We start from the raw sequence: 24,685 nt of genomic DNA, 5'->3' as shown, positions 1-24,685 counted from the left end.
TCTATATATTTGCATAAGGTGGGTCACACGCTGTGAGATCCTGTGTCGCACTTCTTTCAGTTAGCACAGTGCTTTCAAGGCTCATCCACGTGACTGTTTGCCGCTGCTTCAGTCGGGTTGTGGCTCATAGTATTCCTGGACAGACAGACTGCCTGCATAGGTCACCTTTTGTTTTGCTACCCATTAGTTGGTGGATCCTGGGGTTGTTTCGGCCTTTCATAAATAGTGCTCCTGCGACCATTCACGTATTCGAACTATGCGGTTTGAATGACTTGACTCAGGTCTTCACCTAGAATAAAGGTGCATGCCACATAGACTAGGCATGACAATTCCGGCAACTTTAGGAGCTAACGAATGGGTATGGCAGAGTCTGGCAGGCATGGTAATAGTAGGAATGAGTCAACGGATACCATCTGCTGTGTACTGGGCACTGCCCCAGGCCCCGCCGTATGTAACAAGTAAACTTGTTCCTACTTTCCCTTGGAAGACAACAGTCATCAAAGAAACATATTAACCAGCCAGATCTGTTTCGAAGGGGGAGGCTGTCCACTGTCTGGGAGTGATGGAAGCACCCAGGAGGAGACACACCCTCCAAAGGCAGCCAGGGCAAGGGGCCAGGTCCCAGTTGATACCTGGCTTTTCTGAATTTCCTTTTCCAAAGATATAAAGTGGAGACAAGCATTTATCTTACAAGAGGTTCGTAACATACTCACGGCAGAAGCAGCTGCCTAGTCCTGATACAGTTAAAGAAGTGGTAGCTGCTCCAGCCGCGGTAATAGTAAATGTGATCATGTAGGTTGATACAGCTTTCGAACCTAAAATCCAAGGGATTGCTGTTGTTGAAGGATCTGGAAACTTGACTTTTTCAGAGGCCTCAGGCGGATATCATGAACCTGTCTAGGCTGTCCCTCTCTCTCCACGACTCACCTCCCATTCCTGGACAACCCGAGGAAGTGCAGCTGCTGCGTAGAGAGGTCACCCCCGGGTCCAAGGACAGCCCAGGCTGGTGCCAGTGTGGAAACTGCCTCCCATCACGGCTCCCAGAGAATCGCAGGGCCCTGGAGGAGTTATGCTGCAGGAGGAAGCCGGGACCCTGCATCACCACCTCAGAGCTCTTCCGGAAGCTCGTGCTGTCCCGACAGGCGCTGCAGCTCCTCCTGCTCTACCAGGAGCCCTTGCTGGTGCTGGAGGAAGAGGCCACCAACCGCCGCCTACGACACTGTGCGTACAGGTGCTATGCCATCTGGCGCTTCGCCTCCCAGGACATGGCGGACTTTGCCATCCTGCCCAGTTGCTGCCGCTGGCGGATCCGGAAGGAGTTCCCCAAGACTGAGGGGCAATACAGTGGCTTCAAGTATCCCTACTGACATGGCTGCCACACTGTGGTGGCTCAGAGCAGCTTCTCTTTGCAGACCTAGAGCCATATTTTCAAACAAAGGGAACTCAGGTTTCCTCCCGTGTAAGCTCTTTGTGTGTTGAAGACCCCGATTAGACCAACCTGCAAGCACACAAGCCCTCTCCACAGGGATGAGAACCTGGATCTGAGCCTGGAGTCTGAGCCTGGGCTGTAAAGTCTACATAGGCTCCTCATTTCCCAGCCTGCTTTCCCTGAACCAGCCTGAGACCAAACTGAGACGGTGTAGGTGGATGTCTTGTAAGTTTACATAGCTCCGTGGATACAAAGGTCTAACCCTAAAAACAAATCCTTTGGGATCTGAGAATGCCCTGAGAGGTAAAAAATGGCTACCAATTCTCTGACATTCCCTCCCCCAAACGAACCCAACCCTCAAGACCCAAAGACATTGTTTCCCCCTCCCCATTACAGGCAGCTCTGGGCTCCACCCAGTAGTGGGTGTGTCCTTACATCTATTCTAGGACCTTGTTTTAAGAGGCTAACATCTTCCACTTCTTGTCCTTGGACCTCTTGCTGAGGGGAAGTCAGCCCAAGTAGAGAGTCGGGCTGGGCTGTACATGGCGCCTCTGCCGTAGGGAAACCCGAGCTGCCCCGCGGAAAGGTACTGACCCTCTGCAGCACATCCCCTCTAAGCCCGGCCACCACACGGCGAGAGAAGCTCCCTTCGGGTGATTCCAGACCCTACTAACGTGTGACTGAAACTGCAGGGGACAAGCTAAGCGCCAACTAACTGCCCAGTCAACCCAGAGGAGCACCTTCCCGTCTTAAGTCATTACGTTTGAGGGGAAGGGGCTTGGCACACAGCAATGGGTGACTGGGACAAGAGGAGGACATTGAGGCCTGGAGTCACTGCAAAATGCAATGCTCTCTTGGGCAGTTGTAAGAAGATTCATCAATTAAACTTAGAAGCCATCAAATCTAACTTATACAAGGTATAGTCTGGTCCTCATTGCTATCCGAGGGTTCCAAGTGACTATTGTCAGAGACTGGTAGAAGCCACCTCTGTGTCTTTGATGTCCTGGACTTGAGTATGAAGGCTGTCTGAGCGCTCCTTTCAAAGGCAGCCCTGACGGCCAGGGGCAGAGTGATTCCAGTGCTCAGAAGCCCGAGGCAGAAAGGCTGGGTGTTCTAGGCCAGCCTGGGTCTCAAGGCAAGACCATGCCTTTTTTTTTTTTTTTTAAGATTTATTTTTATGTTCGCGTGTTTTCCTGCACCGTGTGCATGCCTGATGTCTGGGGTGAGTAGAGGGTGTCAGATCCCCTGGAACTACAATGGCAGGTGATTGTGAGCCACCAAGTGGATGCTGGCAACTCGAGTCCTCTGCAATAGCGGCGAGGGCTCCTAACCTCTGAGCCAACTCTCCAGCTTCAAAACTATGTCTTTAAAAACATAAAATAATCGGAATCATTAAAAAGAGGGGGGAGAGGGGCTAGTATTATTTTCTGTGCAAACATGCTGGCTCAGAGGGGGAAAAACTTGCCACCCGATCTGATGGCCTGAGTCCAACCCCTGGAACCTGTGGGGGCAGTGGAAAACCAGCTCCTAAAGGTTGTTCTCTGACCTCCACATGTGCTGCACACGCACGTACTAATAATAAAATAAATTTAATTTTTGAAGGAAGTCGGTCCCCTTCACTGTCTTCTACCCTTGCTGAGCATATGCGAGGACAGTCACAGATTTGGGGTCCTGCCTTCTGCAGGACAGGGACTGTGAGGATGGTCTGAGACCTTTACGGCTACTCCAAGACTAACCAGTTTGAGACTTTTTAAAGCTAGACGCAATAAATGTAAGCTGAAGGGGTGGGGCTGAGACGGCTTAATAATGAAGGTGCTTGCTGACAGCCGCAGGGCCGGCCTGAGCCACACTGTGGACAGAGAGAACAGACTCCCACAGCTGCCTCTGACTTCCACATGCGAACACTGGCACGTGACCATCCCCTAAAACATGATGTAACTTTTGAAAACAGAGACTTCTCCTATAGTGCTATAAAACAGCACTGAGGAAACCTATTTTTTTAACCCCAGAGTTTTATCTGGCTTTAAACTCAGGGATCGTACCAGCTGCGCTAGCTTTGATTTTCATCTCTCCTACCTTTTTGGAGATATGTTTAAGAAGTGGGCTGCATTTGACTTCAGGGTTGAGCTTTTTAGTCTAAGGATACTACAGGCATTCGGTTCTGTGGCCTCAGCCTTTGTCTCGATGCCTCCTTCCTAGTGTCCTCACCTTGTGGAGGCCTCAGATGTCACTAATCTCTGGGCCTTCACAGTGTTTTCTTCTGCTTTGGTCGCTGGTGCTCTGGTGAGGGGGACTCTCTACTTTGTGTATAAAATGACACTTTCTGAAGCTGTGCCCATGTGTGTATCTTACTGCATAGGTAATGCCATGGTCTGGGGCCCATTTTGCAGGATCCAGTTCCTTGCTGTTAGATGCATTCTGTTCTGTCCACTACCCAGTACTCATGCCTTCCTCCAGCAGAAGGGAGAGATGCTTCTTGACACAGCCGACTTCATGCAAAACTTGAGGTGGATCTGTTTCTCTCTTTCAAGGGAACCATCTTCTAAGCCTGTCCTAATTTCAGGTTGGCAAAGTAAGTTTTCTTAACTGTTTTAATAATAAAAATTTATTTAAATTCACTTATTTAAGTCTTCTCTTTGATTTTTTTTTCTTTTTTCCAGAAGAGTCCAGAGTCTCAATGATTTCATTTATTTTTTCCTAGTAGATAAGGCTGCTCCTCCCAAAGATAGACGGACAGACAGACAGACAGATAGAGATATAGATAGATATCGATATAAATATAATAGTGGTCAATGATTTGAGCACTGGGAACTTGCAACCTGTGGTTGCAGAAGGCAAGTGATGCTCTGAGGTCATAAATGGGAGACTCTGACCTATGTGGGGACATCGGGAGTTCTACCTGAGAAAGGAACAGTTTAGCTAAACTATGCAGAGGAACTCTAAGTGGAGCAGGGTAGAGCATTCCAAGTTGTGCTGAACAGCATGTGACCTGCACGGGAACGGGGGGGGGGGGGGGGGGAGGGGGAGGGACGGGGGAGCGGGGACCATGATGCTCTGGGACAGGGACCATGACGCTCTCCACAGACAGCACGCCGTTCTGTTAAAATCAGCCATGAAGGCCGGGCGGTGGTGGCGCACGCCTTTAATCCCAGCACTTGGGGGGCAGAGGCAGGCGGATCTCTGTGAGTTCGAGACCAGCCTGGTCTACAGAGCTAGTTCCAGGACAGGCTCCACAGCCACAGAGAAACCCTGTCTCGAAAAACCAAAAAAAAAAAAAAAAAAAAAAAAAATCAGCCATGAAGGGTTGTAAGCAAAAGCCTGATAGGATCACATTTACTATTTAAAAGCTCACTCTGAGCATGGTGGCACACATCTTCCAGTACTTAGAGACAGAGACAGGCAGATCTCTGAGTCTGAGGCCAGCCTGGTCTGCATAGAAAACTCCAAAGCAGCCAGGGGAATATAATGAGACCCTATCTCAACACACACACACAAATAAAAATGAAAAGCCATTCTGAAGCTGAGGCTAGACCTCACTGGTAAACTTGTCTTATGTGTTTGGGGTCCCAGGTTCAAGACTTAGTACTGAAAGAAAAAAAAATACTACATAAAATTGAATTCCCAGCAACCACATGGTAGCTCACAACCATCTACAGTGAGATCTGGTGCCCTCTTCTGGCGTGCAGGCAGAACACTGTACATACTAAATAATCTTTAGAAAAGATGAGATTTGATTGATTTTTTTGGTGTTTGTTTGTTTGAGAAAGGATCTTACTGTGTAGCTCTGGCTGCCCTGGAACTCTGACCTCAAAGAGATCCGCTTGCTTCTGCTTTTCTGCCTCCTAAGTGCTGGGATTAAAGGTGCACACTGCCATGCCCAGCAAGAAATATTCTGAAAGTATTTTTAGATTTTTCTCTTTCTTTCATCAGTGGCACCAGGTGGTTTATGAGTCAGCCCATGTGATCCCAGAGTTCTCAGTGATGTCTCCTCCCCAGGGACGTTCCTTTCTCAGCTAGCTTGTAAGTCATTCTAATCAATCCTATATGTACAGATAGATAGATGGGTAGATAGATAGACAGACAGACAGACAGACAGACAGACAGATAGATCCCATATGTACATCAGATAGATAGATAGATAGATAGATAGATAGATAGATAGATAGATAGATAGATTCCATATGTACATCAGATAGATAGATCCCATATGTACATCAGATAGATGGATAGATAGATAGACAGATAGACAGACATATAGATCCCATATGTACATTAGATAGACAGATAGATCCCATATGTACGATAGATAGATAGATGATAGATAGATAGATAGATAGATAGATAGATAGATAGATAGATAGAAGAGAGTCATTCTGTAAGTTCTGTTACTGTAGAGAATCCACCAATACAACATTGAATACACATTTGGGTAGATAAAGAATAGCCCAGCTCTTCACTGGAATATGAATGTATCATGGATAAGGATAAACTCAATCACTGAGAGATTTCAGAAGAGGTTAGAAGATTCCTGTATCCAGAAATCTAACACAGGCTTTCTTTTAAGTTTTCCGATACGGATTTGTTTTGGGTAGGTCAACGAAATTGTGCTGAACAAATATTCTATGCCTGAGCTGCATCCTTAGCCCTTAGTTTTTGATTTTCTGTGTGTGTTCATGTGTATGGGTGCACATATGTGGCACATATACACACGCAGGTGCTCATGGAGTCCAGAGGACTGATGCTGAACCTCCTGCGTTATCACTCTCCACTGTATCCCTTGAGGCAGGGTATCTCAGGGAGCCTAAGACCTTGTTGGCCTTGAACTCACAGAGACCCGCCTTTCTCTGCCTCCTGAGTGCAGGGATTAGAGTTGTGCATCTCCATTGCCCAGCTCTTCTTTTTAATATTTTTTTGACCTGCAATTTTTTTTTTTTTTTTTTGGTTTTTCGAGACAGGGTTTCTCTGTGGCTTTGGAGCCTATCCTGGAACTAGCTCTGTAGACCAGGCTGGTCTGGAACTCACAGAGATCCACCTGCCTCTGCCTCCCGAGTGCTGGGATTAAAGGCGTGCACCACCATCGCCCGGCTTGACCTGCAATTTTTGCCTGGCTTTTTGCACAGGTTTGGGGATTTGAGCTCAGGTCTTCACACTTGCTCAGAAAAAGCCCAAAGTTTCTGAGCCATCTCTCCAGTCCCCAGTCCTTATGTTTTTGGTTTTTGTTTTTTAAAAAAAAAATACTTATTTTTATTTTATGTGCATTGATGTTTTTCCCACATGTTTGTATAAGGATGCCACATCCTTTGGAATTGGAGTTACAGACAGTTGTGAGCTGCCATGTGTGTGTGGGAATTAAACCCAGGTCCTCTGCAAGGGTAGCAGCCAGTGATCTTGACTGCTGAGCCATCTCTCCAGCCCAAGTCCTTAGTTTTTAAAGACAAGGTGTTGCTATTTAGCCCAGGCTAGCCTTGAGCTCCAGCTCCTCAGGACTCCGTCTCCTGAATGCTGAAATTGCAGATGTGTGCCAACCTGACCTGTTGTGTGACAAATAATTCTGGGAATCTAATACTCGGGTTTAATAGTTCCCTAAAGAAACAAAAGCAGAATTGTCCTATGAGTCACCAGTTCTGCTGGGCACACACCCTCGGGCTGAAGCAGCGAATCTAGTAAAAACTAACCGGATCCAGGAGGTTTGGGGGTAGGAAAGAATCTGATCTAATATATTGTATAAAGTTCTCAAAGAATAAATAAAAATTTTAAGTGAAAACAACCTGGCAGGGCTGTAGTGGTACACACCTTTAATCTTAGCACTTGGGAGGAAGAGGCAGGCGGATCTCTGTGAGCTCGAGGCCAGCCTGGTCTACAGAGTGAGTTCCAAGACAGCCAGGGCTACACAGATAAAACCTGTCTTGGAGGAAAAACAAAACAAAGACCCTGAAGAAATGAGGGGATTTTCTTTCTGTTTTGAGACAGGAAGTCACTATGTAGATCAGACTAGCCTCCAACTCACAGGATACTACCTCCTCCTCCTCTTGCTACCCTCTCCCTCTTGGTGTAGGAGTTCCTTCTGTTTATGTGTTGCTTTCATTGCTTAATGAATAAAGAAACTGCCTTGGCCTTTTGATAGGGCAGAACTTAGGTAGGCGGGGAAAACAGAACTGAATGCTGGGAGGAAGAAAGCAGAGTCAGAGAGATGCCATGGAGCTGCCAGAGTCAGACGCTGGGAATTTTACCCATAAGCCACTGTCATGTGGCGATTCACAGATTAATAGAAATGGGTTAAATTAAGATGTAAGAATTAGCCAATAAGAAACTAGAGCTAATGGGCTAAGTGGTGATTTAATTAATACAGTTTCTGTGTGGATTTTTCGGGAGCTAAACTAGCTGGGCAGCTGGGACGAACAAGCAGCCCCTCCTCGCAACACCCCCAGGATTCATTTTCTTTTCAGAATCTTGTTATCTTTCTTTCTGAGCCTCAATCCTGGCCTTGACTCTACTTGTACGCTATGCATATTGCATATTAACATATTTCACTTGAAAATAGTCTACTGGAAACTATCCCTTGGTCAGGAAGCCAGGAAAAGGGGAGAATCAGACATTTTAGGAATGACAGAGCAGGTACTTACAGAGGTGGGATAGTCCAGTCGTGGGGAAGGTATCAACCTTACTCTTGGCTTTGTTGGTGTGGGACTGCGGGCTGGACCTTGCCTGAGGTACTGATCTGGTCTTCATCCAGCAGTTCCTCAGACAGGGCACTAAGGGCCAAGTCCAGAGTCCAGCTTCCTGAATGTGAGCCAGGCTGGTAAGCAGGTGAGCAGATGTGCCCGGAACCCACCCACAGAGTCCAGGACTCCTGCGTGTTACACGGAGTAGTTTTGCTCGCTCAGGTTCACCTGGACTGGCTACTGTAACCCTGTAAGAGAAAAGTGGCTCTGTAACCCAACATAATGGAGTCACATCTTGGTGAATGTAAAGCCAAAATAACACAGTCAGAGCATGAAAGATGGGAAGGGTGTATTGCCTGCAGCAAGCAAGGAGACCAGGGTTAATTTCCAAAGTGATAAATAACCTTGTGGAACAAAGAAAACATAAGGTCTATACACATCACACAGGGCTGGGCCTATTTCTAAGCATGCTCCCTTAAGGAGTCTGTTCCTGAGCATGCCGAGTTAAGGAGTCCATTCTTGAAGACGCTCAGTTTAAGGTCATGATTTAAAAAACAAAAAAGGACAGTAGAAGGACTTTTGGGTGCACTTACTTCAGTGTCATGGAGAACCCGTGTAAAAGATCAAAGTGATGGGCAGAAGTGCCTCTGGCTGAGCGTGTGCGCACGTGTGAGCACAAGCATGGAGTTCTTTGTTTCATTTTATATTTATCAGTGTTTTGCCTGCATGTGTGTTTGTGTGTATGTGTGTGCATGTGTGTGCGCGTGTGCATGTGTGTATTGTGCACATGGTGCCATCAGATGTCAGAAGGGGTCAGATACCCTGGAGCTAGGGTTACCGATGGTTGTAAACCGCCATGTGGGTGTTGGGAACCGAACCCAGGTCCTCTGCAAAAATAGCAAGTGTTCCCAACCATTTAGCCATCTCTCCAGCCTTGTTTTTGTTGCTTTTGTTTTCCTTTACATTTTTAAAACATATGCGGGTATTTGCCTTGCATGTATATTTTGTGCTCCATGTTTGTGCCTGGTGACTGTGGAAGCAGAGCGTGCATCCAGAAATGAGCAGGGCTGGATTTCCTGGAACTGGAGTTCCAGCCACTTGACAGCTCCCATGGGGTGCTAGGAACCAAACCTGGGTTCTCTCAAGAACAGCCAGCTCTCTCCACCCCTTGGTGATTTGCTTGTTTCCTAACATTTTTATTTTACTTTGTGTGTGTGTGTGACTGGGTGCACATGTACCATGGTGTACACACGTGTGAAGGTCAGAGGACAACACTCTGAGTCAGCTCTCTCTTTCCACCATGTTGGTTCTGGAAGCAGAACTCGGTCCCCAGGCCTGGTGACAAGTGCCTGTATCCGTTGATCCATCGCTCTGGCTCTGCCAGAAAGTCTTAGGCGGAACCAAGGAAAGGCCATTTGAAGGTGCATTAACACCAGAGGCTGCCCGTGAAGGCGCTGGCCTGGCTTGCTTGCTTGGCAGGTTGGGAAAACTGCTGCACAGGAGGTCGCAGTGGGTTAGTACCGTGTGTTGCCAGGTGACAACGTCGCAGTGGGTTAGTACCATGTGTTGCCAGGTGACAACGTCGCAGCGGGTTAGTACCATGTGTTGCCAGGTGACAACTTCTGAATGCTGTCATCAGAAAAGGTCTGGGATAGGCTGTCCTGGAAATGAACGTGGCCCCTTGGCGAATGCAGGAAGCAGAAATGGCTCCCTCACAGAAACAGAGCCACACGCAGAAATGAAGCAGGAAAGGGTGAAATTAGAGCAAGCAGGGCATTTTAGAAGAAGGGGGAATCCTTTTTGGGAAATTGACTTGAAGTAACTCAGATCTGCGGGTAAGTGAGTTCTGTTTTACAACGGCGTTCACGAGACGGATTCCTTTCAGTAGCATCTGGAGAAAGCTGTGAACACCCATTCTTTGTCCTTAGAGACAAGGTCTTGCCATCTAACCCAGGCTGGACTAGAACCTGCTATGTGGCCCAGACTGGTCTGGAGCTCATAAAACTCCAAAGACTGGGGGCTATCCATCCAGAGCTCTGCTCTGGACTACAGAAACCTGGCTAGAATTCATCTTAGCTTTCTTATTTGCAAAAGGAAGAGACTGGACCAAACAGAACCTCTTGGGCTGAGATTGGATTTTAATCTCAAAATGTTCTCTCCATTGTATAAAATGGATTTGATTTATGCTTGACATTAAGCATACACAAAGTGCTTAGTGCGCCACCTGGTAAACGGTCAAGAATCTGCTGTGCTGGCGAAAGTCCACACCATGGCTTCCAAGGCCCCACCCGCTCTGGCCACTGATGACCCCTCAAAGCCTGAGCGCCACACTTCCTTCCTAGCCCACTGTGCTCAGTTCATTCTCTCTCTGTTCCTGGAACACAGCAAGCTCATCCCTGCTCACGACCTTCACCCCCACACACACACACAAACACACACAAGATTATCAGAATAAATGACTCAAACATGCTTCTTCCGAGATAACAGATACACAGAGAATGCAGCACGCTGCCAGGAATGTACTTTCTCTTCTAGGACGTACATGGAGCATTTATAAAAATAGGCTGTCACGCATCAGGCCGTGTACATCACAGTGTTCAATATAGCACAGGACAGATTCTTCAAGTACATTTCAATGAAACTAAAAATAAATTTTCAAAAGACAAATTTCAAAAAATACTTGGAGCCCCTATAAGTTATTGTTAAATGATTCCTGGAAAAAATAGAATCAAAGATAATGAAAACAGTACAAGTCAAAACAGGCAGACACAACTAAAGAGGTACTTCAAACAGAAAGAAGCCCGCAGCTCTAAATAATTCATCAGGGAACTAGAAAGATGGGGAAAAGATAAGTTAAACGTTCAACTTAACACACTGGAGAATAATAGAATCAACTATGAGAAATAAAAGGGAAATACTAGGGTAGAAATCAGTGAAACGAAAATTTGAGAAAACAAAACTAAAAGCTGGGTCATATAAAAAGATTATTAATATAGAGATGTGTCTAAGGAAAAACAACAACATCACAGAATGTTTTTAAAGTACCAAGACTGTTCCAAACACGGCTATGAACCGGAGCGCGTCCCCCCCAGCTGCGTCTGACTTATCTGCATTGTCTGCTCTCTGCATCTTGGCACTGGAGTAAAAGCCCACTAAGGCAAGGACTTTTATTTCCTTGGTCCCAGAGACAGCGAGCTCTTCCTAGAGGAGATGTTTCCGTTTGTTTCTGGCAGCTCCACCCAGCTGGAAAAGACGGTGAATCCTGGGAAAGGTCAAAGGTCAAGGGATCAGGGCCTGTCAATGGCTCTTTGTCACCAAACCTTGGTTATTGTTTGGAGTCACTCAAAGAACTCTGAATGCCTGGTTAGGAGAGCCACAACTGCACATATCACGTCAGAAAAGCAAAGAAGAGAAATAGGAGGTTTCTGAACATTTTAAACATTGAATTACTGTATAATCCAGTAAATGTGTGCCTAGGCAGATACTGAAATGAACGGAAAGCTGACTGAGGGGACCCTGCCCGACGTGTTCACAGTGGCATGACCCACAGGGAAAAGAGGCCAGTGTCTATCAGCGAATCCACAGACGAACATGTGATGTAGCCCCACCCAACGCAGCTACAGCCAGGGAAAGGGCAGAGGATTGATTAATGTTGAACTGTGGATGAATCTCAGAACACAGTGTTGAAAGAAACCACAAACACGAAATGTCACATACTGTGTCACATACCATGGGTCTGTGTGTAGGAAAAATACAAAATAGGCGAATCCACAGAAACAAAGAGAAAGCAGATTGGGGGCTGCCAGAACCCAGGGGACAGGAAAATGGGGGCTGCTTCACAGGAATGAAGATTCTCGTAGGATAATGAGGCTTAGCATGCTGGTACACACTTGTCATCTCAGGACCCAGGAAGAGGTTAAAGCGGTGGTGGCGCACGCCTTTAATCCCAGCACTCGGGAGGCAGAGGCAGGCGGATCTCTGTGAGTTCGAGGCCAGCCTGGTCTACAAGAGCTAGTTCCAGGACAGGAACCAAAAAGCTACAGAGAAACCCTGTCTCGAAAAATCTAAAAATAAAATAAAAAATGGGTAGATAGACTAATTTAATACTCACACTCTTAGGTAGGAATGGGTAGATAGACTAATTTAATACTTACACTCTGAGGACTGGACTGTAGGAATGGGTAGATAGACTAATTCAAACTAACACTCTGAGGACTGGACGGTAGGAAAACACTTGTCTTTGCTTTCCATTATCAGACAGTTTGTTCCTATAAGAACAGAAAATTGAATATACAATATAAACACTACAATTTATGACATAAAAGAACCTGGCATCTGCGGTGTTTCAGGCAGCTGTTCGTGGGTACCATGTGGTGCAAGGGCTTCCGTGACGCTGTGCCACACAGCACGCTTGAGAGCTGCTAGAGACACCATGGATCCACCATGGGTTTCTTTTGAATTTGAGTCGGTGTGTGTTCAGAAACCTTTTACTGTTGACATTTTTTTCAACCCCCCCCCACTGAGTTTTGCAATCCCTGTAGAATGATGACCCACAGTTTAAGAAGCCAGGATCTAGAACCTAAGTTCTAAGTCCGTTCATTGGATTGTTGATTCAAGTATTTGAAAGATCCTAGTTGTTTTGAAAAAAAGTTCCCAATTAAGGACCACTTTATCCCATTTCACCAATAGAAAATCTAAAGGCCACAACTACTAACAGAATTTTCACATATAAAGTATTGGAGCTGTTTTGTTCTGTCCCGGTCACAGTCAGAATGCCAAAGTGAGCAGCGAGATGCTAACAGCAAGCCTCTTTCATGTCACCGACACTCGGGCTCTGGCTGTTTACATGGTGGTGCCACCACCGACCCTGTCAGGTTAGACGCCAGAGCTCATGCTAAAGAGACCTGGGACCACTTGGCCTCCAGAAACTGAGGACAAGATCTTTAAAATCAACTGGCAATCTGGGTCAAAAGGAAGCTGAGGCTGACTGTATTCTGCTCTCAGAGACAAGAGACAGATAGATCTCGGGAGGGGCCATGGGGAGACAAGCAAGTCTAACTAATAATCCTCTTGACAGAAAAGAGGCTCTTTCCCATGCACAACTCAAGTCCAAATGGATCAAAGACCTCAACATAAAGCCTTATAGAAGAGAAAGTGGGAAGTACATTTGAATGCATTGGCACAGGGAACCACTTCCTAAATATAACCCCAGCAGCACAGTCACTGAGAGAAACAATTAATAAACGGGACCTCCTGAAACTGAAAAGATTCTGTAAAGCAAAGGACACGGTCAACAAGACAAAACAACAGCCTACAGAATGGGAAAAAAATCTTCACTAACCCCACATCAGACAGAGGTCTGATCTCCAAAATATACAAAGAACTCAAGAAATTGAATACCAAAAGATAACAAAATCCAATTTAAAAAATGGAGTACAAACCTAAACAGAGAACTCTTAACAGAGAATTCTAAAATGGCTGAAGACACTTAAGGAAATGTTCAACATCCTTAGCCATCAGAGAAATGCAAATCAAAACAACTCTGAGATTCTATCTTACACCTGTAAGAATGGCCAAGATCAAAAACACCGATGACAACTTATGCTGGAGAGGTTGTGGGGAAAAGGGAACACTTCTGCATTGCTGGTGGGAATGCAAGCTGGTACAACCCCTTTGGATGTCAGTGTAGCGATTTCTCAGAAAATTATGAAACAACCTTCCTCAAGATCCAGCAATACCATCTTTGGATATATATCTAAAGGATGCTCAATCGTGCCACAAGGACGTGTGCTCAACTATGTTCATAACAGCATTTTTTGTCATAACCAGAACCTAGAAACAACCTAAATGCCCCTCGACTGAAGAATGGTTAAGAAAAATGTGGTACATTTACACAATGGAGTACTACACAGCAGAAAAAAATAACGACAGCTTGAATTTTGCAGGAAAATGGATGGAACTAGAAAACATTATTTTGAGTGATGTAACCCAGACACAGAAGGACAATTATCACATGTACTCACTCATAGGTGGTTTTTAAACATAAAGCAAAGGAAACCAGCCTATAAACCATAATTCCAGAGAACTTAGACAACAATACGGACACTAAGAGAGATTTACATAGATCTAATCTACATGGGAAGTAGAAAGTAGAAAAAGACAAGATCTCCTGAGTAAATTGGGAGCATGGGGACCTTAGGGGAAGATGGAAGGGGGGAAGGGAGAGCAAGGGAGGGGAGCAGAGAAAAAAATGTAGAGCTCAATAAATGTCAATTTAAAAAAAAAAAGGAAAAGAGGCACTTTCACCCTCTACTGACCCAGAGAGAATCACTACACACCACTGTCACCCACTTCCCCTTTCCCATCGAATGGAACTCAGCGGATGGAAAAACCAGAAAAGGGGAAGCAACGAATGAGAATGTGAAGGTGTCGCTGCCATCAGAACTAAGCATCATGCTCTTCGTGTATCTCAGTTCACACCGTACACACACCACACACTTGAGAGGTCTGCAAATACTCAGATGTAGAGTGACCTCTAACATGGGTAGTGGTGGCGCACACCTTTAATCCCAGCACTCAGGAGGCAGAGGCAGGTGGATCTCTGTGAGTTTGAGCCCAGCTTGGTCTACAGAGCAAGTTCCAGGACAGCTAGGACTGTTACAAAGAGAAATCCTGTCTCGGAAAAACAACAACAAAAAAACAAACACACAAACCAGAGTGACTCAGCGTTTTCAGTGATTACCTTTATAGGGAGAAAAGAATTTGAAAAATCTTGACTTTTGCCTAAATCCCAGCAGCCAGAAGACTAGAGGGGAGGCTGTTTGGAATTCAAGGTTAACATGACCTACCTAATGGTCTTGTTTTATTTAAAAATTCTTTGAAACAGGGTCTCACTATGTAGCTCTGGCTGGCCTGGAACTCTGTATGTAGGTAGACCAGGCTATCCTCAAACTCACAGAGACCAGCCTGCCTCTGTCTCCAGAGTACTGCAATTACAGGCATGCATCAACCCTGGCTTACACAGTGATTTTTAAGACAGTGTAGGCTACTGAGTGAGATTTTTATCTCCAATAAAACAAACAGGAGCTCAGGGGCATCTCATTTGGTAAAGTATTTGCCATGAGCAGACGACCTGAATTTGGAGTCTAAGAACTCAAGTGCAAAGGGGCTTTTACTCAGCTGTGAAGAAGGATTCCGGGGTGTGGAATATTCCTTTACACTGTGTGAATATATGCCACTGTGACTGGTTTAATAAAGAAGCTGACGGACCAATAGCTAGGTAGGATAAGGTTAGGTGATTGAACCAGACAAAGAGGACTCTGGGAAGAAGAGGGTGGAGTCTCGGGAGTTGGGAGGCAATGCAGAGAGAAGTAAGGTGAACTTGCCGTGTTGAGAAAAGGTACCACTACCATCACATGGCAGAACATAGATAAGAAAGATGGGTTAACTCAAGTTATAAGAGCTAGTTAATGAGAAGCTCAAGCTAGCAGCCGGACATTCATAATTAATATAAGTCTCTGTATGGTTATTTGGGAGTGGGCTGGTGGAACAGAAAATTCCATCTACACTGGGTATCACTGCCATGGTGCTTTGCAAACAGAAACTGCTGCTCAGAGCCAACGAGGCCTGGGATCCCAGTGTGTTGAGTTCAGGGCGGCTGGAGGCTGTTTATTCAGGTAACAATGACGGACAGGCTGGAAAGAATAACAGTCTATATTTTAAATGGGTTTTTATAAGGAGATGAACTACGACAGAGGCACACCTCTGACAGTCTTGTTTTGCTTTTTTTTTATTATTCAAATATTCCACTAAGTTTTCAAGGTGAGTCTAAAGCCTTTGTTCCTAGGCTATTCCCTCTGGGAGCTTCGTCTTCTCCGTTCATCTGTAATTCCCCATTCAGCAGACAGCAAGGACACCAGCAGATGAGAAATCTGATGACAGACTCCTGGCTACAGTAGACAGGGAACCCTCTCATCACAAAAAGACAACCCAGTTTAAAATAAACAAAGGATCGGAAAAGACATTGCAACAATGTACACATGACAAGTAAGCTCCTTGTGTCTGTCCTATGATGTCATCAGTAGGAAATGCAGATCAAACATATGCACACATACCTATCTGAGTATTGGTAGATTATGTCATGTTCATTTACTTCAAAGCAACTAAGGGGATATTAGTGTTTGAGGGGCAGTGACACACAGTTATCTATAGCCAGAGACAGACATCTGAGTTGTCTTGTTTGTGGTCTTGAAATGGGGGTCTTGTTAAGTAGCCCAGGGTATCCTCCAACTCACGCCAAGACTAGGGTCACAGAAGAGCCATGGTTTTGTGCATGGGGGAAGAGACAGTGAAACTACAGAGTCTCCCTCCTTGCTAGTCACTTACCCTTTGCTTGGATGTCCTGAGTGTGTATACAGATACACATCTGTATCACACACCGGTAGTGTGTCACACAGTGGTGACATGTTCAACATCTTGTGCCGAGTGAGTGAACATTACATCATTTTGTTGTTGTTGTTGTTGTTATTATTTGAGGTTTTATTCGGCTTTTTTTTTTTTGAGCTCTACAGTTTTTTCTGCTCCCCCTCCCTGCCTCTCCCCTCCCCTCCAACCCTCTCCCAAGGTCCCCATGCTCCCAATTTACTACTTCCCATGTAGATTAGATCCATGTATGTCTCTCTTAGAGTCCTCATTGTTGTCTAGGTTCTCTGGGATTGTGGTTTGTGTTTGCTTTATGTGAACTTACATCTTCAAATGCCTAGACATATAGATACTATGTTGCGAGAGCTGCTTCTGAACAAAGGCTACTGTCTCGTTTGACAGGCCCTTGAGAAGGAATGCCACTGTGGTGATTGCTGGTCTTATGTTCTATAACCAAATGACACCCTAAGGCGCACTTGGGTGTGCCACTGCTGGCCTCTTTACTAAATGGTCCCAGACTGATGAGCTCTTTGGAGTTCTTGGCTCCGCTTTTTATAGACACTCATTTCTTTTTATGGACTGCTAATGTATTTACCACCGCTCAGTATTAGCTGCCTCGGGCTGTGCCTCCCACTTCTCTCTAACTTTCTGCAGCCAAGCCGGCATTTGTTCTGGCGCCAACATCACTGGTGACATTTTCAGTCTGTGGAATCCTAGCACCACAGCCATGCTTTTTCTTTTGTTGTTTTTGAGACAAGGTTTCCCTTAGCCCGAGATAGCCTCAGACTTTATCTGTAGCTGAGGCTGACCCTGAACTCCTGATCCCCCTGCCTCTACCTAAGTGTCGGGGTGCAGACAGGTGTGCCACAATGGCCAGCACCATGTTTTGGTAATTCCAAATTTTAGAAGAGTTTCTTGTTTAAGTTTAGAAAAAAATATTCTTTCCAGGACAAAAGTGAACCAAAAGAGCAGGGCCAGGAAGCAGGACCTCAGCAGAAGCCCAGGGAGCCCTATTCTCAGCCTTCTGCTTCTAGGCTATTCTGTTTCACTTTGGCCTCTGCAGGCAGCCTGTCTAGGTCCTTACGTGGGTGGTGCTTATGTCAACTCGGTTCCAATTGTCTGCAGAGAACAAAGAGCCGCCTATACCCAAGCGGAGAGATTCTGCCTCCTTGGGCTTGAGACAGGCTGCCAGCTGTGGTCCAATCAGCTACGCCTTGGGGAATGAGGTCAAATAACAAGGAAATGGCTGCTGGACTACCCTTAGGAAAGAGACAGACTAGAAAAGGGAGCGAAGAAATGGCTAAACCACTGACATAGACTCCAGATAATCATACTATTCGACTGCTTTATCTAAAATAAATACAGTCTTTGTGAGGCCTTGGGGGTGCTCCCTGTGAGCAAACACAATTCTGGGGCCAGTGTTCTATGTTACCTACTTTTGTTTTCCCTAGGTCTTTATTATTTTAGGCAGATGTGACACGATGCCATGACATTTGATCTTTTAAAATGTACTGCTGGATCAGGTGTGGTGCCGTACACCTGTAATCCTGGCACCTGCAAGGTGGAGACAGAAAGATCAGAAATTCAAATTCATCCTCAGCTATATAGCGAGTTTAAGGCCAGCCTGGGCTACATGAGCTCCTGTCTCAAACAAAATATCAACCTTTAAAAAGGTTACTTTGGAGGGTAAAGAGACAGCTCAGTTTGTAAAGCAGCTGCACCGAAACCGTAAGCGTCATAGTTTAATAGAGGAAGGTGACCTTGCCGGGTTGGAGTTAAGGGGTAGCACAAAGTCACACCATGTAACAGAGCTCATGTGGGAGGTTTACGGGGGAGGGAGGGGTGCAGAGGGGGCCTCTGAGCAAGAGAAGAAGGAAGGGGAGCCGGGAAGGGTTTGCCTTTTAGAAGGGGATATAGTGCATGCGCACATAGGGAGTCCTCTACTTGGTGACTGGGGCAGCTCCAGTGTCTCATCTTGGCTGCTGTTGATGATGTGGGGACAAGGCGGTTGATCTCCGTGTCCTCTGAAACTTAAGGGTTGATGTGTACAAAGGAAAACTGTCCTGTGGGGGAGTACAGGGCTTGAGGTGGGATAGGTGAACCCAGCAACGGAGGCCCTCAAGCTTAGCAGCTGCAGGGACAGACATTGGAAGAGAAGGACCTGATCACTGATGGACAGGAGTCGGCCCGTGGTCAGTAAAGTTCCATAGAGGGAGCAGAGATGACAGAGTAAGGAGGTATGTGATCAGGGAGAGATGAGGGTTTGAGCTCAAAAGGCAAGATAGAGATCGCGTGGGGAGAGCCCAGTGTGGGGAGCCCGTAGCCTGAGAAGAACCAGAGGCAGGAGCTTTACCCAATTGAGGTGAAGTTCCTGTGATAGTTTGACAAGAGTGGGATTTTTTTTTTTGTCTCGTTTTGTTTTTTGTTTTTTGAGACAGGGTTTCTCTGTAGCTTTGGAGCCTGTTCTGCTCATGTAGACCGGGCTGGCCTCGAACTCACCGAGGTCCTCCTGCTTCTGCCTCCCAAGTGCTGGGATTAAAGGCATGTGCCACTGCCCCCGCTTGACTGGAGTGGTTAGTTTGTTCTATCTTTCCTGATGACTGGGGATGTTATGGAATACGGAAATGCCCAGGAATGCTGAGGGCTTTGGATAGGGTTTGGGAAATTACAGGATCTGAATTCAGGACTTATTTGGCTGGAGGGAGGTGGGGATTCCCAATTGGGGAAAACCTCTACCTACCCTGAGAACATGTCCACCAAGACCAGGAGGTACCTAACTCGACTGACTGTGGGCGTGTGGATAAAGTCAGTTCCCGGGAAAGAGCCTCTAACCTGGTGGGTAGGAAAAGGAAGGCCGTGGTATCTGGAGCTGGGGTCTGACATTTGACAGATTTTATAAGAGGCAGTAATAGTCCCTAAGAAATATAAGGCCTAGAGGCAGGCGGATCTCTGTGAGTTTGAGTCCTGCCTGGTCTACAAGAGCTAGTTCCAGGACAGGCTCCAAAACCACAGAGAAACCCTGTCTCGAAAAAAAGAAAAAAAAAAGTAAGAATGTAAGTCCTCAGGGGTGGGCTGCAGCTGAGCCTCTACAAAGTGACAAGCTTGGCTCTTAGGTGAAAGAGCTGGTTTAGATAGGGCAGAATTGTCAACTGTCAGGGGTGACACTGGGGGCGTGGGTTTTAGCGCAAGGGTGCCCTGAGGTGGGGGAGGTGAGTCTGGGCCTTGGAAGGCAGCTGCTCTGGCTGCCTCATCAGCTCCATTATCTCCTCCAGAAATGATGGAGTTGCCATCTGCTGAGACTGGCAGAGGACAGTCCTCATAGCTGTGGGGAGACTTTCATCATGGCCATGATTTGATCTGAGTTGGTTATGGACCCTTCCTTCTGCGGTAAACAATCCACACTCTTTCCAGGTGGCAGCGTGGGACAGGAGGATATGAAAAGCCTATTTGGAGTCTGTGTAAATGTTTAGTGATTGTGGAAGGCATGGGTGAGAGTTCCTAGTTCAGCCTGGTGATTAGTGGTGTGGGCAGGGAGGGCCTGTGCTGGGCCACCTCAGTATCTGACACTACGGCATAACCTGCTTTTCAGACCCCGTCCTTGTGGAAAGGAGCTACCATCTGTGCAGGTATAGGTGGCCTGAGGCGATGCGCCCTCGTGTGTGTGTGTGTGTGTGTGTGTGTGTGTGTGTGTGTGTGTGTGTGAGGGGTGGGGCAGTAACTCCTCTAAGGTGTCCGTGGAAGAGTGAGATGGGGAATAATCCGTGCTTGGCCAGGGAAGAAGATCTGAGATATTTGGATATTTGAGGGGTGGGCAAGATTGGAAAGTGAGTGTGGCATCTTCTACTCGTGCCACCTGGAGAGAGAGAGCCTGGGAAGAGGCAGAGTTTCTAAGTCTTTTTAAATTAAGAGACGGGAGAGTTTGTGAGAGGAGAAAATAGTGGTGGGTGACCCAAAATTTAGTTTTTTTGATTCACGAACAAGGAGGTTAGCAGCTGCTAAATCGTGTATGCAGGGCGCCCATCCCTGGGTGGTAAGGCCTATTTTTTGACAGGTATGAAAAGGAAGGTCCCAGTTGGGGGCCTGGGACCCCAAGGGCATATCCCTCTTTTTCTGTTACAAAGAGGGAGAATGGCTTAGTTAAGTCTGGGAGATGTAGTGCTCGGGTCTGGAGGCGAGGGCCTGATGGGGCTTCTGGACCAGCTTAGTAATGGGAGTGAGAAGGGGTTCATGTGATGGGAGAAGAGGTTCCTGGGAGGGGCGGGAAGGGCTTGCCTTTTAGAGGGGGGTATAGCGTGTGCGCATAGGGAGTGCTCTATTTAGTCACTGCAGCAGACTTGACCTGCTAGGTCCCTGAGAGCAGGCCAGTGTAAATGTCTGAACGCTAAAAATAAGGCCCTGAATATGATCCAGAACACACATAACAAACTTGATGCACCTGTAATTCTAGCTCTGGGAGGTGAAGACAGAACTCTTGAGGCTCACTGACCAGTTAGTTAGCTTAGCCAAACTGGCAATCCTCAAGTTCTAGTGAGAGACTTTGTCTCAGAAAAAAACAAAAACAAACCAAAACCACCAAAGTGGAGTAGCCAGGAGTAGTGGTGTATGTTTTTAATCCCAGTACTTGAGAGGCAAAGGCAGGCATGTCTGTGAAAGTTTGAGGCTAGCCTGGTCTACATAGTGAATTCCAGGACAGCCAGGACTTCATAGTGAAACCCTGACTTGAGAAAATAAACAGAGTGCACAGCTCCTGAGGTCGACTTCTGGTTTCCACGTACACATACAGGCATAAACACAAACATAGCATGTACAAACATGTACTAAACACACACACACTGGCCTGTAACTTGCAGCCCTCCGGCCCCAGCCTCCCAAGAGCTGGGATTATAGGCCTGCACCACCCTGCCACAGCCAGCAGTGAATAACTCAGTATCGTCACTGGCTCTCACCCCTCCAAAGGGAAACTTTCCACTCAGCCGTAGTCCTTGCCCCTGCTTCCTTCCCCTGACCTCTGGCAACTAGCAATCTACTTTCTGTTTCTATACTTTAGCCCAGCCTGGGATGACTAATAAACAGAACCATATGACTTGGAGTTTGCGTGTAGATTATTTCAGTATAAAATCCGCGAGTTCCACATACGGCGCACCATGTAGCTAGCTGCGCATCATCCCCTTTTGTATCTGAGTACGATTCTAACAGAGAGGGTTTGCTTCTTTCCCCAGACACAGCCTAACTATGTAGGCCTGGCTGACCTGGAACTCACACTGTAGACCAGGCTAGCCTTGAACTCACAGAGATCACCTGCCTGTCTCCTAAGTACTGGAATTAAAGGCATGAACCTCCATGCTTGCCTAGATATGCTACATTTATCTGTTCTTTTTTATTATTTGATACTGTAATATAATTATATCATAGCCCCTTTTTCTTTCTTCCCTTTAAACTTTCCCATATACTCCTCCTTGATCTCTTTCAAATTCATGGCCTCTTATTGTTACATGAACGTATATACATACACATGTGTATACACATATATATGCACATAACAATGAGAAATATAGCCGGGCGGTGGTGGCGCACGCCTTTAATCCCAGCACTTGGGAGGCAGAGGCAGGCGGATCTCTGTGAGTTCGAGACCAGCCTGGTCTACAAGAGCTAGTTCCAGGACAGGCTCCAAAACCACAGAGAAACCCTGTCTCGAAAAACAAAAAAAAAAATAAAATAAAATAAAAAAAATAAAATAAAAAACAATGAGAAATATAGCATATACATTCCTAATATATTGTATATTATTATATTCCTAATGTGTATCCTGTATTACATATATATTATATTCTTAATATATTATCATACATATTAGGAATGTATATGATATATACATATGTAATAAATCGTTATTTGTGTTCTTACATACAACCTAATCAGTCTGTACAGTGTTACATGTATGTTTTCAGGGCTGACCGTCTGTTGTTGACAGACATCCAGGAGCATGTCTCCCACTCTCAGCCTTCCTCAGCTGCCTGTAGCTCTCTGTGTAGGGTGAGGCCTGGTCTTCGCCGTCCACTTTGACATGCCTGTTTTTGTTTTAGTTTTCAGCTCATGTTTGGGCAGCCATGTTGGTGAGACTATGGGCGTAGCTTCTGATAGTCCCAAGAGACACAATCTCACAGCAACCTCCCCGATCCTCTGGCTCTTACAATCCTTCTGCCCCCTCTCCTGCAAAGTTCCCCCAGTCTTGGGTGCAGAAGTTGTTTTGTAGATGTATCTATTAGGACTGGGCTTTTTTTTTTTAACTCTGCATTTTGATTGGCTGTGGCTTTCTGTAATGGTCTCCATCCACTACAAAGAGACGTTTCCTTAATGAGAGACATGAACCGCACTTACATCTGAAGATCTGGAGCTTGAATCTTTCTGGGACCGGGCTACCTCACTCAGTGTGATCTTTCATAGTCCCGCACAGTCACTGGGTTAGACCCTGGAGAGGGAGGGGAGAGGGCTGGCTCGGTGGAGAGGCTGGATGCAGACAGCAGATCTCAGTGGGGGCAGGTGAGGTGGGTTCCTGTAGGAGCCACTCTCTCTTCGCTTCTTGGGAGACATTTAGGTTATCTTCTTCCTGGCCTTTACAAGTGCTGCTATGAGCATTCATACAAGGTTTTGTAGAAACGATCTTTAAAATCTCTGAAGTGAAGGGTGTGGCATCTGCAATCCCAGTGCTCAAGAGGACGCAGGAGGAAGATGATTGCAAACCCTGGGCCAGTCAGGGCTAGAATGTGAGGTCCCTGCAAACCCTGGGCCAGTCGGGACTACAGTGTGAGGTCCCTGCAAACCCTGGGCCAGTCAGAGCTACAATATGAGACCCCATTTCAACGCAACAAAGTAGCTCTGAAATACATACTTAGAACTGAACTTGTTGGGCCACATGGTAATTCTATGTTTACCACTTCATTGAGTCCCACTTCCAGTCATCTGTGAGTGTGTGTGTGTGTGTGTGTGTGTGTGTAGGTTTTTTTTTTTCAAGACAAGGTTTCTCTTTGTAATCCTGGCTGTCCTGGAACTCACTCTGTAGAGCATGCTGGCCTCCAACTCAGAGATCCTCCTGCCTCTGCCTCCCGAGTACTGGCATTAAAGGTGTGCGCCACCACTGCCTGGCTCAGTCATCCATGCTTTAAAAATTATTTATTTAATGTGTATAGGCATTGTGTTTGCACACATGTGCATAAACCAAGTTACCTACCTGATGCCCGGGAGGCCAGAAGAGGGCATCAGAGCACCTGGGACTGGAGTTACAGCCTCCACTTTATTATTCATTTTTTTAAGATTATTTATTATGTATACAGTGTTCTGTCTGTCTGTATGCTTGCTGACCAGAAGAGGGCACCTGATCTCATTACAGATGGCTGTGAGCCACCATGTGGTTGCTGGGAATTGAACTCAGGACCTCTGGAAGAGCAGTCAGTGTTCTTAACCTCTGAGCCATCTCTCCAGCCCCTTTATTGTTCATTTTTAACTGAATTTTATTATGTGCATGTATGTTTTGCCTTCACATGTGTGCACCATGTGCATGCCTGTTGCCCATTGAGGCCGAAGAGGAAGTCAGATGCCGAGGGACTGGAGTTACAGCTGGTTATGAGCTGCCACATGGTCTTGGAAATCAAACTGGTCAGTGCTTTTATCTGCTGAGACAACTGTCCAGCCTGAATATCTTTTTCTTTTTTTCTTTTTTTTTTTTTCTTTTTTTTTTTTTTTTGGTTTTTCGAGACAGGGTTTCTCTGTGGTTTTGGAGCCTGTCCTGGAACTAGCTCTTGTAGACCAGGCTGGACTTGAACTCACAGAGATTCGCCTGCCTCTGCCTCCCAAGTGCTGGGATTAAAGGCGTGCGCCACCAACACCCGGCCTGAATATCTTTTTCATAAACCTTGCTAGTGTGGATGAAATGGTATCTCATTGTGACACTGAGTTTAAGTTTTTGTCTAATAATTAATCACATTGTATATCTTTTCAGCTCCTTACTAACCATTTACATAGTTTCAAAAACAATGTACTTCTCACCGGGCGGTGGTGGCGCACACCTTTAATCCCAGCACTCGGGAGGCAGAGGCAGGCGGATCTCTGAGTTCGAGGCCAGCCTGGTCTACAAGAGCTAGTTCCAGGACAGACTTTAAAACTACAGCGAAACCCT

General features: G+C 46.2%; 1 protein-coding gene across 3 annotated transcripts in view; it reads left to right on the top strand.

The window, feature by feature from the left end:
* P2rx7 (purinergic receptor P2X 7) overlaps nt 1-4,026 on the top strand; it is a 40,875-nt gene extending 36,849 nt beyond the window's left edge. For all 3 annotated transcript variants that reach the window (XM_057765381.1, XM_057765383.1, XM_057765384.1), the window contains one exon: nt 870-4,026. In XM_057765381.1, the coding sequence (XP_057621364.1) occupies nt 870-1,367 (498 nt within the window). In that variant the 3' untranslated portion in view covers nt 1,368-4,026. The remainder of the gene's footprint in view (nt 1-869) is intronic.
* The last annotated feature ends 20,659 nt before the right edge of the window (nt 4,027-24,685 follow it).

This window comes from Chionomys nivalis, chromosome 3 (assembly GCF_950005125.1).
Source record: "Chionomys nivalis chromosome 3, mChiNiv1.1, whole genome shotgun sequence".
Taxonomy (NCBI): Eukaryota; Metazoa; Chordata; class Mammalia; order Rodentia; family Cricetidae; genus Chionomys; species Chionomys nivalis.
This window is presented reverse-complemented; position numbering and strand designations above follow the sequence as displayed.